This window comes from Prorops nasuta, unplaced genomic scaffold, assembly GCF_024137725.1.
Source record: "Prorops nasuta isolate Cenicafe-Biocafe unplaced genomic scaffold, Cenicafe_Pnas_1.2 PNAS00023, whole genome shotgun sequence".
Lineage (NCBI taxonomy): Eukaryota > Metazoa > Arthropoda > Insecta > Hymenoptera > Bethylidae > Prorops > Prorops nasuta.
In genome coordinates this window covers 1,968,942-1,983,652 of record NW_027116820.1, presented here as the reverse complement: position 1 = coordinate 1,983,652, position 14,711 = coordinate 1,968,942, and the positions used below count along the sequence as shown (strand labels likewise).

The 14,711-nt window shown below is 31.9% G+C and overlaps 1 protein-coding gene across 1 annotated transcript; it reads left to right on the top strand.

Annotated features, from left to right (window-relative positions):
• Window positions 1-2,371: 2,371 nt before the first annotated feature.
• On the top strand, window positions 2,372-5,250 carry LOC136781534 (uncharacterized). Its single transcript, XM_066740422.1, has 7 exons — window positions 2,372-2,542; window positions 2,603-2,858; window positions 2,937-3,132; window positions 3,437-3,549; window positions 3,626-4,636; window positions 4,711-4,793; window positions 4,852-5,250. The coding sequence occupies exons 1-7, from the start codon at window positions 2,372-2,374 to the stop codon at window positions 5,248-5,250; spliced, it is 2,229 nt and encodes a 742-aa protein (XP_066596519.1).
• The last annotated feature ends 9,461 nt before the right edge of the window (window positions 5,251-14,711 follow it).

Here is a 14,711-nt window from a genome sequence, read left to right as displayed (position 1 = left end):
GAGATATGGAATTCACATTTTCTTTATTATTTCTTGTAGATGGAGACTCAGCTGACGAATTTGTTGTTTTACCTGTCGATGAAATGGTTGACAATGGCATCATGAATGGTTTTTCACCAATTAGACTTTGCATAAGCTGAAAAATTTGTAAAATACATGTATTAAAGTAATTGCAATGAAATATGACATTTTATGTACTTCTCTAATATTTGGAAAACAGGTAAATAATATAAATAAGTAAAAAATTTTAAATCAATATAAAAACCTACATCAAAATATCTCCAATTTTTATTTGAATTGCCTGATCGATTATTGTGATCTTTAATTCCTTTAAATGTTCGCTTCATAGTGTTAAACCGTGTCATGCATTGTCTTCCTATGAACTCATTACCTTTTTCTTTAATTATTGTTTCTGCTATTTCCTCCCATGCTCTTTTTTGGCTAATCTTTCCTGTATTTATATTATTTTCTTTTTTCCTGAATTCTTCTATCAAGAGTAGCTCTACTTCATGACTCCATTTAATGTGGGAAAAACCAGAGCCTGGATCTCCAAATAAATAAAAATATTAATTACTTTATTGAAACTATCTCAATAATTAACTTTAAACATAGTACAAATAATATTTAATACTTAATTTTGTAAAGTATAAATTTAATTACCATCTAGTAATTCATCACCTTCTTCAGCTTCTAAATTTCTAGAATTAGATATCACTGTTAATGATCTGTCATGAGATATTACTGTACTTGGTGATCTGTTGGCTGATGTTGGATCATGTGGTATAATTGAATTAGAATCGTCAAAATTGAAACTATCTTGGCGTTCAAATTGATATTCTGACGTGCTAGGTCCTTTAAATAAATAAAGTTGCAAATTAAGTAAAATTATGAACATTAATTTGTCAATATGCATTGCATACAAATGACTTACAATGTTTTACAAACATTTACCTGCTTCATTATTGAACATCCATTGTTGACGAGCAGAATTTAATAAGGCATTAGCAAAATGTGTATCTACATACAAAGATTAATATAATGTTATAGAAATTATTCATATGAAACAAGGAAAACGCATAAATTTTAAATGTGACTGTTAGGTACAAAAAATAATTTGCATTAAATACGTAACATACCATTTCTGGCTCTGACAGCATCAGATTTTGTAACTTTAATTGAATATCTTTTACCATTTTCTTTGTCAAAAAAAAAATAATTTCCTCCATTTCTATTTTTACATGTATTTATTAAACACTGAAATAAATTAAATATTAATTGTTTAAATAGTTAAATATTTAAGACCTTCTATTATAATTATTATTATTTCATCGCTTATACGTACTCACTTCAGAAAAATCAACGTAAATGTAATCAAGCACCTTCTTCAATTTTATGAGAACAGCTGTTTCGCGCGTTCGCGCGCTATGAACTGTTACGAAACTGTTTACGAAGCATTGTGCTATAAAGCGCTATTTCGCTCCACGAACGGCGCTAGTAGTGTTTGCAGCTAATAGCGTTAGCAGTACCTACCCGAACGCACCCTAAATTTCCAATTTGTTTTGCTAAAGATAAAGAAAGAAGTATAATAATCATTAGTAATTTTCACTTTTTATATAATATATTAATTTTCTTACATAATTTCTCTTAATAACATATTATTTACAGATTAAACAATGGATTATATGAATTTATGGAATATTTTATTTGAAAATGATGAGGAGGAAGATGATGTATTATTATCTTCCTCCTCATTATTTTCAAATAAAATATTCCATAAATTCATATAATCCATTGTTTAATCTGTAAATAATATGTTATTAAGAGAAATTATGTAAGAAAATTAATACATTATATAAAAAGTGAAAATTACTAATGATTATTATACTTCTTTCTTTATCTTTAGCAAAACAAATTGGAAATTTAATATTTACATTTTGTTGATTAGAATAATGCTACTAATGACAGCTAAAATTTCCACACCCGAATAGGCCCTAATTACTCTACAAGATGGCTCTGGCGCATGATGCTATATAAAGTGGGGGCCCTGAATGGGGTAATTACAATTTCTTTTAATACATTTATTGAAATGTCTTTATATATGTTTAAAATGTTTTTATTTATTGTACGCAATAAATAAACAATGCAATATTTAGAAAGTATAAAAAAGCGAAATTAATTTGTATCCCAATACTTCATGATACGCCCCTATCGCATGAAAAACGGCAACGTCGCGTATTGTCCCAAGATATTCTTCAAGTTATCGAGGATAGGATGGTTGACAGGTTAGCTCTAGCCGGCTTAGCTCTACTTAAATCTCAATTAAAAAGAACTTGTATCGTTTTACAATTTCTATTTTGTTTTCTGTACGCAAATGTCGAAAAATGTTCACAATATAAGTGGAAGAGTTGGAAAAAAGAAAGGAAAGTTTATTTCTGATAAATTGTGCTCGCAAAATGGAAATGTTTTTATCCAGCACCGAAGGGAAGCATGGTCGACGTATAAAGCCTTCACAAATCAAGGTTCGATTAAAGAATCTGAAAAAGTTAATAATGCCTGCTTAAAATTAATTAAAAGACTTTAATTCATTTGACATTGTTTATAGATTAATGAGAACAATGAAGATAAGGAAAATCATTGCGAAGGTCGCAGAATTATTGATGTTAACAAAGTAGCTGAAGATCTCTGGTGTAACAATTGTAATTCTGCAATTTCCTTGCGTGATATACAAGTAGAAAAACAATATGGTATTGCAAGCAAGTGGCTGGTAAAATGTCAGTCATGTTTGAATATGATCCAAGTGGAGACTTCGAGAAAAGCAAAAAACTTTTATTTTGATTCTAATTTAAAATTAGCAATAGGTAAGTAATAAAGATTGACAGTTGATAGATATTATCCTAGTTTAGAAAAATTGTATGTAATGTTGGTAATATATATAGGTATGCTAGATGCTGGTATAGGAGAAATAAAAATAAACACTCTTTTATTAGCACTCAACGTTCCATCAGTAACAGACAAATCACTGAAACGTTATGAAAGGTGTGTTGGCCCTGTTATTGAAGAGGTAGCTAATAAGTCATGCGTAGATGCAATAGAAGCTGAAAAATATTTAACATTTCAACATCAGAAAGAAAAGTAAGGCTAGATATCATTTTTAGGAAAAATATAAATCATGAAGTTAAACTAAAAATTGTTACTGTAATGCAATGAATTTATTATCATGAATACGATTCTACTTGCGATTAGTTTAACACAATAAGATTAGTTTCAATTAAGGCAAAGATTTTAATATAATTAAAATATAAAAATTCTATAATTTATACAATGTATTATTTTAAGATTATACAGCATTTTTAATTAAACTTCTACTACCAACTAGTAACAATCCACTCCATCATTGATGTAAAACTTATTAGTTTTTTATATTCATTTTAAACAGCCCTGAAGAACAATGTGATATTGATATAAACAATAATAATGATCCTATCAATTTGGTTGCTTCATACGGTGCTGCATGGACAAAAAGAGGACGTCAACATAATAGTCTAAGTGGTAAATAGTTAATAATAACGATTCCTAAGTTTTAATTATTATACATATATATACTTAATTATGTTCACTTACATAGGACATGGTTGTCTGATGGGTTATTATTCTAAGAAGGTTTTGGCTTATGCAACGCGTAACATTTGCTGTAAAAAATGCAAACAAAAACATGTAAAGGAACACTCATGTAGAAAAAATCATTATGGGTCTTCAAAAGCTATGGAAAGTGATATGGCTGTGGAAATAGTTTTGCGTAATAATAATTTAATTGAAGCAAATTGTAGGGTACAAACTATTATTGGCGATGACGATTCCTCTTCCATAGCTGCATTAAGAAGACTTTCTCCTTATGTTATACAAAAATGGTCTGATTTTAACCATGTAGCTAAGACATTTAATAGTAAATTGTATGAGATGAAACTAAGTGCTACACTGCGAGATTATTTTATTAAGGTATTTGCATTGGCTGTGAAGCAAAATAAAGGATCTGATATTAAAGTTAAAATAGCTTTAGAAAATATTATATCACATGCATTCGGAGAGCATAATATTTGTGGTCCTTATTGTGAAAAAGATGATAAAAACATACATATATTTAAATATTTTAAAGATGGCAAATGCCTAACTGATTTTAATTTACGAGATAAATTAGACAAAATAATTAAACCTTTCATTAATTGTGCACCTCAAATAGCTCAATGTGCGTCAAGCCAAAGTAACGAAAGCTTCAATAATACAATATGCAGTAAACATCCAAAATCATCTTTTTATGGAGACTCTGAATCACATTGCTATAGAGTGGGAATAGCCGTATGCCAACGAAACTTAGGATATGGTTTTATTCTGGAATTACTAATAAAGCTAGGTTTGTCACCGGGAAAACATACACGGAAATATAGAATAAGAAAATACAATAAATACTGTTATGAAGCAGAAAAGAAAAGAAATATTTCTACAAAAAGAAGTCGCCTCTTTTTGAAAAAAGATAGGTCATCTAAGAGTGTTTCTCTAGCTAATCGTGAAGGAGTATCTTATGAGTCAGGTTGTGGCTACCTGAACACTTCTGAATTAATTGACGAAGTTATAATAGCCGGTAATCTTATTGAAAATAATATTTTTAATAGAATTACAATACTTATGTATAGTCAGTTAATTTTTATTTTTTAGAAAACGTGAGCTATGATAACTGTGCAATAGTTGCATTTGATATAGAAACAACTGGATTGCAGACAACAGATGTAATTGTACAGGTAATGACTCAACATCATATTTTTCTCTTTCAAAAATATTGCTACGTTATTCTTGTAGACTGCTGCTGTAAGTGATCAAAATAGTTTCAATGTGTACATTATGCCAACTAAATGTATGTCTCCTCATGCCTCTAATGTCACAGGAATCGAAGTAATTAATAACGAAATATTTGTGCACTCGAAGAAAGTTACAGCTTCTTCTGCTAGAGATGGTGTAATAAGTTTCCTATATTTTTTAAAACATTTAAGAAAACCATGTGTTCTAGTAGCGCATAATGGATTTCGATTTGATGTTCCCAGAATAATCAACTTAGTTACATCTGTGGAACTTTTGAAGGAACTGAAGATTTTTGTGATAGGATTTTGTGACACAATGCCAGTATTTAAGTCTATTTTGTTAGATAGAAAAAAACAAAAAAATCTTTCAGCCAAAAAGAGCTTGCTAATGACTACTTAAATAATATAGATTTATTAGTTTCCCATGATGCTCTTAATGATGCACTTATGTTACAAAAACTAATTCAGAAGTTATGTAACGATACGACTGCAATAGTAAATAATACTAGAAGCATTAATTTTTTAATCTCTTCTAAGGAAAGATTAGTTAAAGCAAAAGAATGTTATAATTCATTAAATAATATACTAATTTCTAAATGCATGAAAGCAGGACTATCAAAAATAGGTATAAATGAAGAGCATTTAAGGAAAGCCTGTAACATTAGAGGAATCCAAGGATTGACTATGCTGTTAGGAGAAAGTGTAAATGGAAAGCCTCTTGTTACAAATAACAAAAAAGTTATTCTTGCAATATTTGAGCACTTTTGTAAATAATTTTTATCGTACGAAGAAGAATATATTTTTAATTAAAATATTTCAATAATTTCTGGTGTTATTCATTTTATTAATTAACTCAACCCCTGCATTCTCTTTTTATATAAGCATTATATGAAAACATGCTAAGTCGTTTTTGTTAGACTGCAGAGATGTTTCTCGTAACAACTATTCTAAGTTTCCATGATTTTCATTATTCCTACATTGTAAAATTGATTGAATAATTTTAATGTTTCTTCGACGCATGACGCTCTTTATAATGTTCTCAACAGAAACTCATTAAATGATTATAGGGACCGTGAACTCAACACAATGATAGTGAGATGAGAATGTGTATTGGTGTATATGCATACTATCAGCACAAACTATCGGTCAATTTTCGCAGCTTTTGGGTGTAATTTATTTATACGTATACAGTTACACATTGGCACTTCTCTATCATTGTATTCATGTGCACGATCCCTATAAACGTTGCATATTTTCGAATGTCTTATACGAATCTTTTTTTTATAAACATAAAAATAGAACATTTCGAAAGTCCTAATAAATAAATAGATAATGTAGGAATATCAAAAGTTACAAATTCACAGCTTCTTCAACCTATACACTTTGTGACCTGTTTAAAATTGGCACTAGTTTTCTGAATGCTGAGTTGCCACGTTTATGATCATGCGCGCAGGAAACTATAACGATACTGAAATACTATATGCTTTTCATTTTTGCAATTTTAATATCTTCCTTATTTGTTCGATAACTCGCTATTTTTATTAAATTAATCGTATCCGCGTAAAATGAGTTGGAAGTACCTTTTTTCCGTAAAACTCTATATTTTTATATTCGAATAAAATATAATTTAATAATATCTCCCATATGACTATATGTTAAAAGTCACAATATTCAAACTTTTTTTTCTCAGTAATTTGGTCGATGACCTTTCAGCTCCAGGACAGATTTCGAAAGGTTACAGTTAAAATATTATGTTCCTACAATTTTATTAATATCTATATATTTATGCGTAGTCATTGAGCAACTCTAACACTCATTCAAGTTTATCTTCTAAACTATTAGGAATATGAACTTTTTTGTAGAGAATAAATTTACTCTTTTGACTATACTGAAGCGCGCTACAAACTCGGTTTCTCAAAATTATAAACAAAAAATTTTCATAAAAATTATAAATACTTGTAATTTTGTTGATCATAATAATATTGAAAATTAGGCCTTATAGAGCGCTAAAGAACAGTTCTATGATTAATTTGAGATCAAGAAGAAACAAATATACCTAAAAATGTAGAAGATTTTTTTGAAAAACTAAATTAGCTATTGAAAGACAAGTTTTACACTGTTTTACCGACGGAGAAGTTTCACAGTGCGTTAGACAAGAACAGACTTATTAGCTCTCTCACTTTAGAAGGGGTATCCACTCTCTCCCCACCATTCCCCGCTAAACAAACCAACTCTCTAACATACAGCAAGATGGCTGGCTAACGCTGCTTGTCGGTGTGAATCCGTAGCGGAATGGAAGAACAAATAATTATTTGTAGATTTCAGGGTTATATTTTCAAAAATCCGGCGTTAAACCGCTCCTCCTTATCATTTCCGACAGTTACTATAAATTTCTCAAATCATTTTATCATCTACAAGTCTCAAAAAATTGGAATTAGTAGACAAAAGCGTGACTCGTAGTAGCCGACGCTGATCGCTAAGTCGTGTAGCGCATCACCTACGAGCACCAACACACAGCAAAACGGCTGGCTAACGCAGCTTGTCGGTGTGATTACGTAGCGCAATGCAAGAATAAATCATTATTTCTAAGTTTTAGGGTTAGGTTTTTGCAAAACCGACCTTGTACCGCCCTTCCATATCATTTCCGAAAACTACTATGAATTTCTCAAATCATTTTATCCTCTATAAGTCTCAAAAAACTTGAATTAGTTGACGAAAGCGTGACTCGTAGCAGCAAACGCTGATCGCTAAGTCGTGTAGCGCATCACCTACGAGCACCAACACACAACAAAACGGCTGGCTAACGCTGCTTGTCGGTGTGATTACGTAGCGCAATGCAAGAATAAATCATTATTTCTAAGTTTTAGGGTTAGGTTTTTTCAAAACCGATCTTGTACCGCCCTTCCATATCATTTCCGAAAACTACTATGAATTTCTCAAATCATTTTATCCTCTATAAGTCTCAAAAAACTTGAATTAGTTGACGAAAGCGTGAATCGTAGCAGCTAACGCTGATCGCTAAGTTGTGTAGCGCATCAGCGTCGGCTGCTACGAGTCGTGCATTCGTCAAATGAATCAAGTTATTTGAGATTTGTAGGGTGACGAGACGCTTGCGCTGCTGCTACCCACGTACGATACCGCGTAGTGGGGGTAGGCTGTGGCGTACGTGCCGATACCACGGTCGACACTATAGCATGCATAGATTATAGTGTTCTCGGCATGCCCCTCCCTAACTACCCAAAGCGGCCGTTCTGCAGCGCCGACACCGTTTTCGGCGGCTCAACTGGGTATATAAGACGGAGCCCCTATCCAGTTGAGCATTCCGTACCCAGGAGCTCTCCGGGTACATTCCCTCCTTATCCTACGCAGGAGATCTCCGCGTATACCCATCCTTCGCTCAGAATTTCTCCGAACACATCCTGGCGCAGGAGTTCTCCGCGTCGTCTACGCCTCTCCTCCACCTATGCCCGCATGCTAACGGCTGCGTCCAGGAGTTCTCCGGACTAGTGATGTGCAAAAGCAAGACCAAGACCAAAATTGCTTAATCTCGCTTTTGGTATTGGTCTTGCAGACTCAGTCTTGGTGTTGGTCTTGCATAAAAATATCAGTCTTGGTGTTGCAGTTTCATTCTTGGTTTAGGTCTTGGTCTTGTTTGCGAGAGTCTTGCAGTCTTGTTGTTTTTGATTAATATTTTAAATAATTAAGAAATAATACAAATAATATTCACTTATTTCATTATTATAAATAATGAAAGAGAAATTCAACATAATGAAGATTATTGAATAATTTAAAAACTAATAATTTCAGATAAACAAATTAAAATAACGTATATATTCAATGTATTATACCAAAGTTCCATATGTTCTTTTAATAACTAATAAGGTAGGATTTAATCCTTATCATTTTAAATATTATATTGACTTAAATAAAATTTTAATATAACTTTTTAATGGTATATATACATATATTTTATTTTTATAAACATTATCTGTTGATACAAAACATATTACAAAATACAGGGAGGTTCTCTAACGGCGGCATATAGGAGATTCGTGTTAGTTGACTATAGCGCTCAGGATGATGGTTTCTGAGAACGCTGATTGGTCAATATCATGTAGTGCCAACATGAAATGGTCCGTTACCAATAGATGAATAAGAAAAATGAGACCCATCCCCCATTTTGGAGTGGAGAAGTGTTTTCATGCTAGTTGTAGCAGAAAGAGTTGTGAAATGGAAAAATATCAAATAGTGAGGTTACTAAAGTAAAAATGGAAAATAATGAATGGAAAGTACGAATATTCTTCATTTTCATTCAAAGTATTCAAATTTTACTTTAGTAACGACTACATTTGACATTTTTCCATTTTACACCTCTTTTTGCTACGATCAGCATGTAAACATTTCTACACACCAAAATGGCCGATGAATCTCATTTTTCGTATCCAACTATTGGTAACGGCCTATTATCTGTTGGTACTACGCAATATTGACCAATCAGCGTTCTCAGAAACCATCATCCTGAGCGCTATAGTCAACTAACACGAATCTCCTATATGCCGCCGTTAGAGAACCTCCCTGTATGTAGCGTTGAAACATGTAACTCTTCCATGTAATTTCTGCATTCCATTGTGATGATTCTGTAATAGATTTCATGCATTTATTTCTTGTTTACTTTCTCGAAATAAATATGTATTATAACCTAATCTGTACGTCAAAATTATTTATGAATATAGGATAATATGTGGAAACGTTATAGGGGTAATATAAATGAGAAACATCATTAATTCAATTTAATTATATTTATTTAAAAAAGAAATATTAATAATAATAAAATACTCGCTCGGCATATGGCCGAGCGAGTTCCCGGGGCTCTTCCTCCCTCACTTCCGGGACCCGGCTGAAAAACTGCCTCCGGGATTGTCCGGCAGAGTATGGGCGAACTGAAAAAGAAACAAAACCTTTACTTAGTAAAAATAATAAACTATTTAAATGAAAAGTGAGGAGATCGAAATCAATTGTAACACGTGTCGATCGTAACATTAAAATTTATTGCTCTGTCCGCTAATGAAAATTAAAATCGTTTAGTCATGGTCTTGAATATTACAACTATTACAAATCGCTGTAATTAAAAATGTTTCACTACAATTGATTCCGGCCTCCAAAATTTTTCTTCGTTGAGACTTATAAGTTGACATTTTTTAATAATTAATATCTTCATATCTTACCAACATAGCCGGGTCTTTCAGCCCGGGCTGGCCGGGTCACCATCTTCCGCGGGGGTTGTCGCTGCGGCGGCGGAGGTGGTTGTTGTTGCTGTTGCGGATGCTGCTGCTGCTGCTGCTGCTGGTGCTGCTGCGGCGGAGGTGATTGTTGCTGTTGCTGCTGCTGTTGCTGCTGCTGGAGCTGCAACTGCTCCATCTTCGCCCTTAGCTGTTGCAGCTCCAGCTGATAGTTTTGCAGCTTTTGCTGCTGCTGCTCCTGCTGGCGGTGCTGCTGCCGCAACTGCTCTTGCAGTTGGCCTAGGCGGTCCAGCAGCAGCTTCTGCTGGTTCTCCATATCTTTATGGTGCTGTTGTTGAATCCGCCTATCCTCTGCCCTCTGCTCCAACAACTGCAGAATTAATTCCCTCTCCGTATCTGCAAAATAATTATATATTATTTAAAAATTATATTTTAAAATATCTTTAGTGTAAAATGTGCGTTTTTACTTACAAAGAATGGAGTCTTCTTCCGATATGGCCCTGCGAAAAATCAAAAAAGTAATTAATAAATAGTAATAATAATTTGTTTTAAGGGTTCTGAGATTAATTGTTAATAATTGTAATCATTAATATAAAAGCTAATTATATTTTTTCCGTTAATTTTGAAAAGTTCTATGTTTTGTCAACCGTACTAATATGAATTTATTTTAAAAGTGATTGAAGGTCAAAAGATTGGTTTTGTAGAAGTTACTGGATTTAATTTCATAAAAGAAATCTTTAAAAAATCAAAATTTATGCTAATTTAATCAAGAGACACGGTAGTGTCTCGACGGCAAGTACATAAAAGTAGAAAAAGTCATGCCTATACCGCCGTCGAGGCACTACTCTCTTATACAGCTAGTTGAGGCGTCCCAATTTTCAAACCGATTTTTCTCCGTGAATAATCCATTGCCATTATTTAAGTAAAGCTTTTTTTAAAATGGTTTTGAAAAAGCTTTCATTTGCGCCTAAGAACATCAAAATCGGTTCACGCAGTCCAGAGATCTCATACTCTGTTAGCTATATATATATCGAAAATAAAATTTTCCTTCATAATCTTCTTCTTCTCCAGCCAGAATGTATGTCTCGGGCTGAAGTTGGTCGCTAAGAAAAATGACGTCATTTTCACAACGCTTCCAACATAATATACTCAACGATCAAACTATATGGTTGTGAAGTGTGTAAATTGTAATGTGAGGTTATTTTTATTTAATGCAGTGAGGTTATTCATCGTGTTGCGATATTGCATCTGTTAATTTCTACAATTACAAATAATTCAATTAACAGTAACTGAAGGATTCGCGAATTAGATAAGTATAACAATATATTTTACAATACAGGATGTAGCATATTTTGTGGTACTTTGTGGTATTTCTTTTTCAGATTAAATTAAGACAGAACATTTTCATATTCATTGATGAGGATAGAGCTGACTGGATTAAATAAGATTAATATTTACAATTCTGTGCCTATGAGAAGTATACTTTCAACATTAATGTGCATCGGTCATTATCAGGAGGATATTAATTGAAAGAAATTGTTAAGGTAATCATATGCTAAACTTTCAGGTATTGAAATCATTAATCAAATGCATGTTTTGCTTTTTGTTTTCTTTAAACTGATATTGATTGTAACTATCCGATAGGTTATATCATATATATACGAACAAATATTTCAGATTAAATTATGGCAATGCTTATTTTAAAGATATGAAACATTCCAAAGAATCTTCATTTACGTAAAATACAAGTTAACCAGTATTTGGATTTGAACAAATTATACGATAGTAGATGTTTACAAAAGATGCGAAGACAACCAAATATTACAGAAGTTAGGTCAACAAGCAATAAAGAAAATGGAGATGGGGCAAAATCAAATACTGGTAAGTAACTGAGATGCTTCATGTTGCTTCAAATATTTATTTTCTTTGAAGATTAAGATTGTTAAATGATGAATTTGATTTCAGGCTTACTCATAGTGTTATCTTTTAGTATTTTACAGTCACTGTGGAAGTGTCTTATAGCAAATGGTAATACTTGTGCTTTGACATAAATACATTTGGTACAATAGAGTTAAAAATCTTAGGAAGAAGGTTCGATCACATACTGACTATTGGAGTTGAATCAACAACTGGGCTTTTCACTCCTGTATTCTGGTACTTGAAACAGGCAAATATGAAAGCATGGAAAGATTGGCAAAGTAAGAATAAGCCAATATTCAGAAAATCGTTATCAATTGCTCAGCCATAATTTAAGGATGAGACTCATTGGATGAAATTCTGAAAAATTGAGTTAATAACTATTAATTGTTTTCCTCTGTTACCTATGCTAGTATTCTAGGCCAAAGGCAGTATACTGGTCATTGGTATGGATGAAAAAATGCAATGTTTATTCTCAATTGAAAGTCAGTCCAAAAATTAATGGTTTCTACTCCATTTTGTAGCACCAGAAGTCCGACCAGTTTCAACAGTGTATAGAAATTAGCGAAACGAACATCTGAGGACTCTGGCACAGAAAATGTTATGAGGATAGAACATACAGTGAATAAATTTGGGAAAATGAAAGCAGTATATCTAAAATAGAGGCTTCCATTGCATTAATTTGTGTATTTTCGAGTTTATATTGATGAAAAGAAAATACAAATGGCACTATTTTGCTTGAAAAAGAGCCCTGATTCATAGTTGATATTGGGAGTAACAGTTAAGAAAAAGAGATGAATTTCTAAGCAAATCCTTAAAAGTGAAGGGCTTGTAGATGATTTTGGGTATACAATTTTGGAATTAAAAATCACATACTTGATGGAAATTATAACAAAATCATGTAGATCTGTAAATATGAAAAGAATTCATGATTGCAATATTTAACATGTGATGGGGCATACGGTGAATAAATTTAGGAAGCTGAAAACTATATATCTAAAGAAGAGAGGCATCCATTGCAGGAGTTGGTGTATTTCCTAGTGTATATTAATGAAAGGAAAATATAAATGGCATTAATGTGATGGAGAAAGTGCCATAATGCAAAGTTGATATTGAGAGTGACAGCTAAGAAAAAGGTGGAAAAATGAGTCAATTCATAAGAAAATCCTTGAGAGGGAAAAACTTGCAGGTGATTTTGGGCATACAACTTTGGAATTAGAAATCACATAGTTGATGAAAATTATAATAAAATCATGTAGATGTGTAAATATAAAAGTAATTCAGGATTTCAATATTTCACATGTAATAGAGCATACGATGTGTAACTTCAGGAAACTGAAAGCAGTATACCTAAAAATCATAGGCTTCCATTACATTAACTGGTACATATTTTACAGTTTATATTAATGAAAAGAATATATAAATGTCACTAGTTTATCAGGGAAAGAGCCATAATGCAAAGGTGATAGTGAGAGCAACAACTAAGAAAAAGGTGGATTTAAAGGTAAATTTAGAAATAAATTTTTGAAAGCGAGAGGCTTTAAGGTGATTTTGGTTATAAGATGTTGAAAATATAATCCAAACAGTCATTGAATCCTATGTTAAATGCATCTAAAAGTGTAATTATGATAAGAACTCATCATTGTAGTATTTTGTATTTTACTTATTAGATTAATAAATTAATATCTCGAATTGAAGCGTTACATTATGGAACGATCACAACATTGGAAAATGTTTTGTAAGATTGAATTAGTTAAAACAATTTTTTAGTTTTAATTCCTATATTCTTACAAAACGTTATAAGATCCCACAAAAAACAAGCTTCGCTTGTAAAAAATGGACGGCAAGTACATAAGTCGTATCTAGCATGATTAATATATAATAATATAAAATATTTTAATTAAAAAAAAAAAAGTGAAATCCAAATGTTAGGCAAGTATAAATTTTTACCATGGCGAAAATTGAAATTTGGAAAAAAGTAAATAGCAATACAAGAATTACTTGCCGGGCCCGTAATATCCATGTGTAAGTCGTTATCTTGCTATATAAGCGTTGCTTCTCGTAAGTTATAAATGTGGCTATTTAATACGACTGCACACAACGGGCCCGGCAAGTAATTTTTGTATTGCTATTTACTTTTTTCCAAATTTCAATTTTCGCCATGGTAAAAATTTATACTTGCCTAACATTTGGATTTCACTTTTTTTTTTTTAATTAAAATATTTTATATTATTATATATTAATCATGCTAGATACGACTTATGTACTTGCCGTCCATTTTTTACAAGCGAAGCTTGTTTTTTGTGGGATATTACATGCAATAAACACAAAGGGGATAAATTCTAATATTTTACAGTGATATGATATCAATGTTAAATGTACTTACATGATTTTATTTTTCGCTGTTTTGACACCCGTCACTGTCACAAGTTATAATACGAGTGAGCAACGATTATATTGTCTCTTCGTATCTTCTACAAATAAATATACAGGGTGTCCTATTGTTTCTCTGACTTTAGAGTTAAGAAATCATACATGTTTGGAGTATATGATTTCTTAAGAAATAAGCTTTTCTCCTGTTTATTTTTGTTGTGAGTAATTAGCTGTCTACCGTGTATATAAAGTGTAAACAGTATTACTTCAAAATAAAGGAATACAGCAGGCCAGCATTTAATAAAATTACTGGTATAGATAATTCAGCACC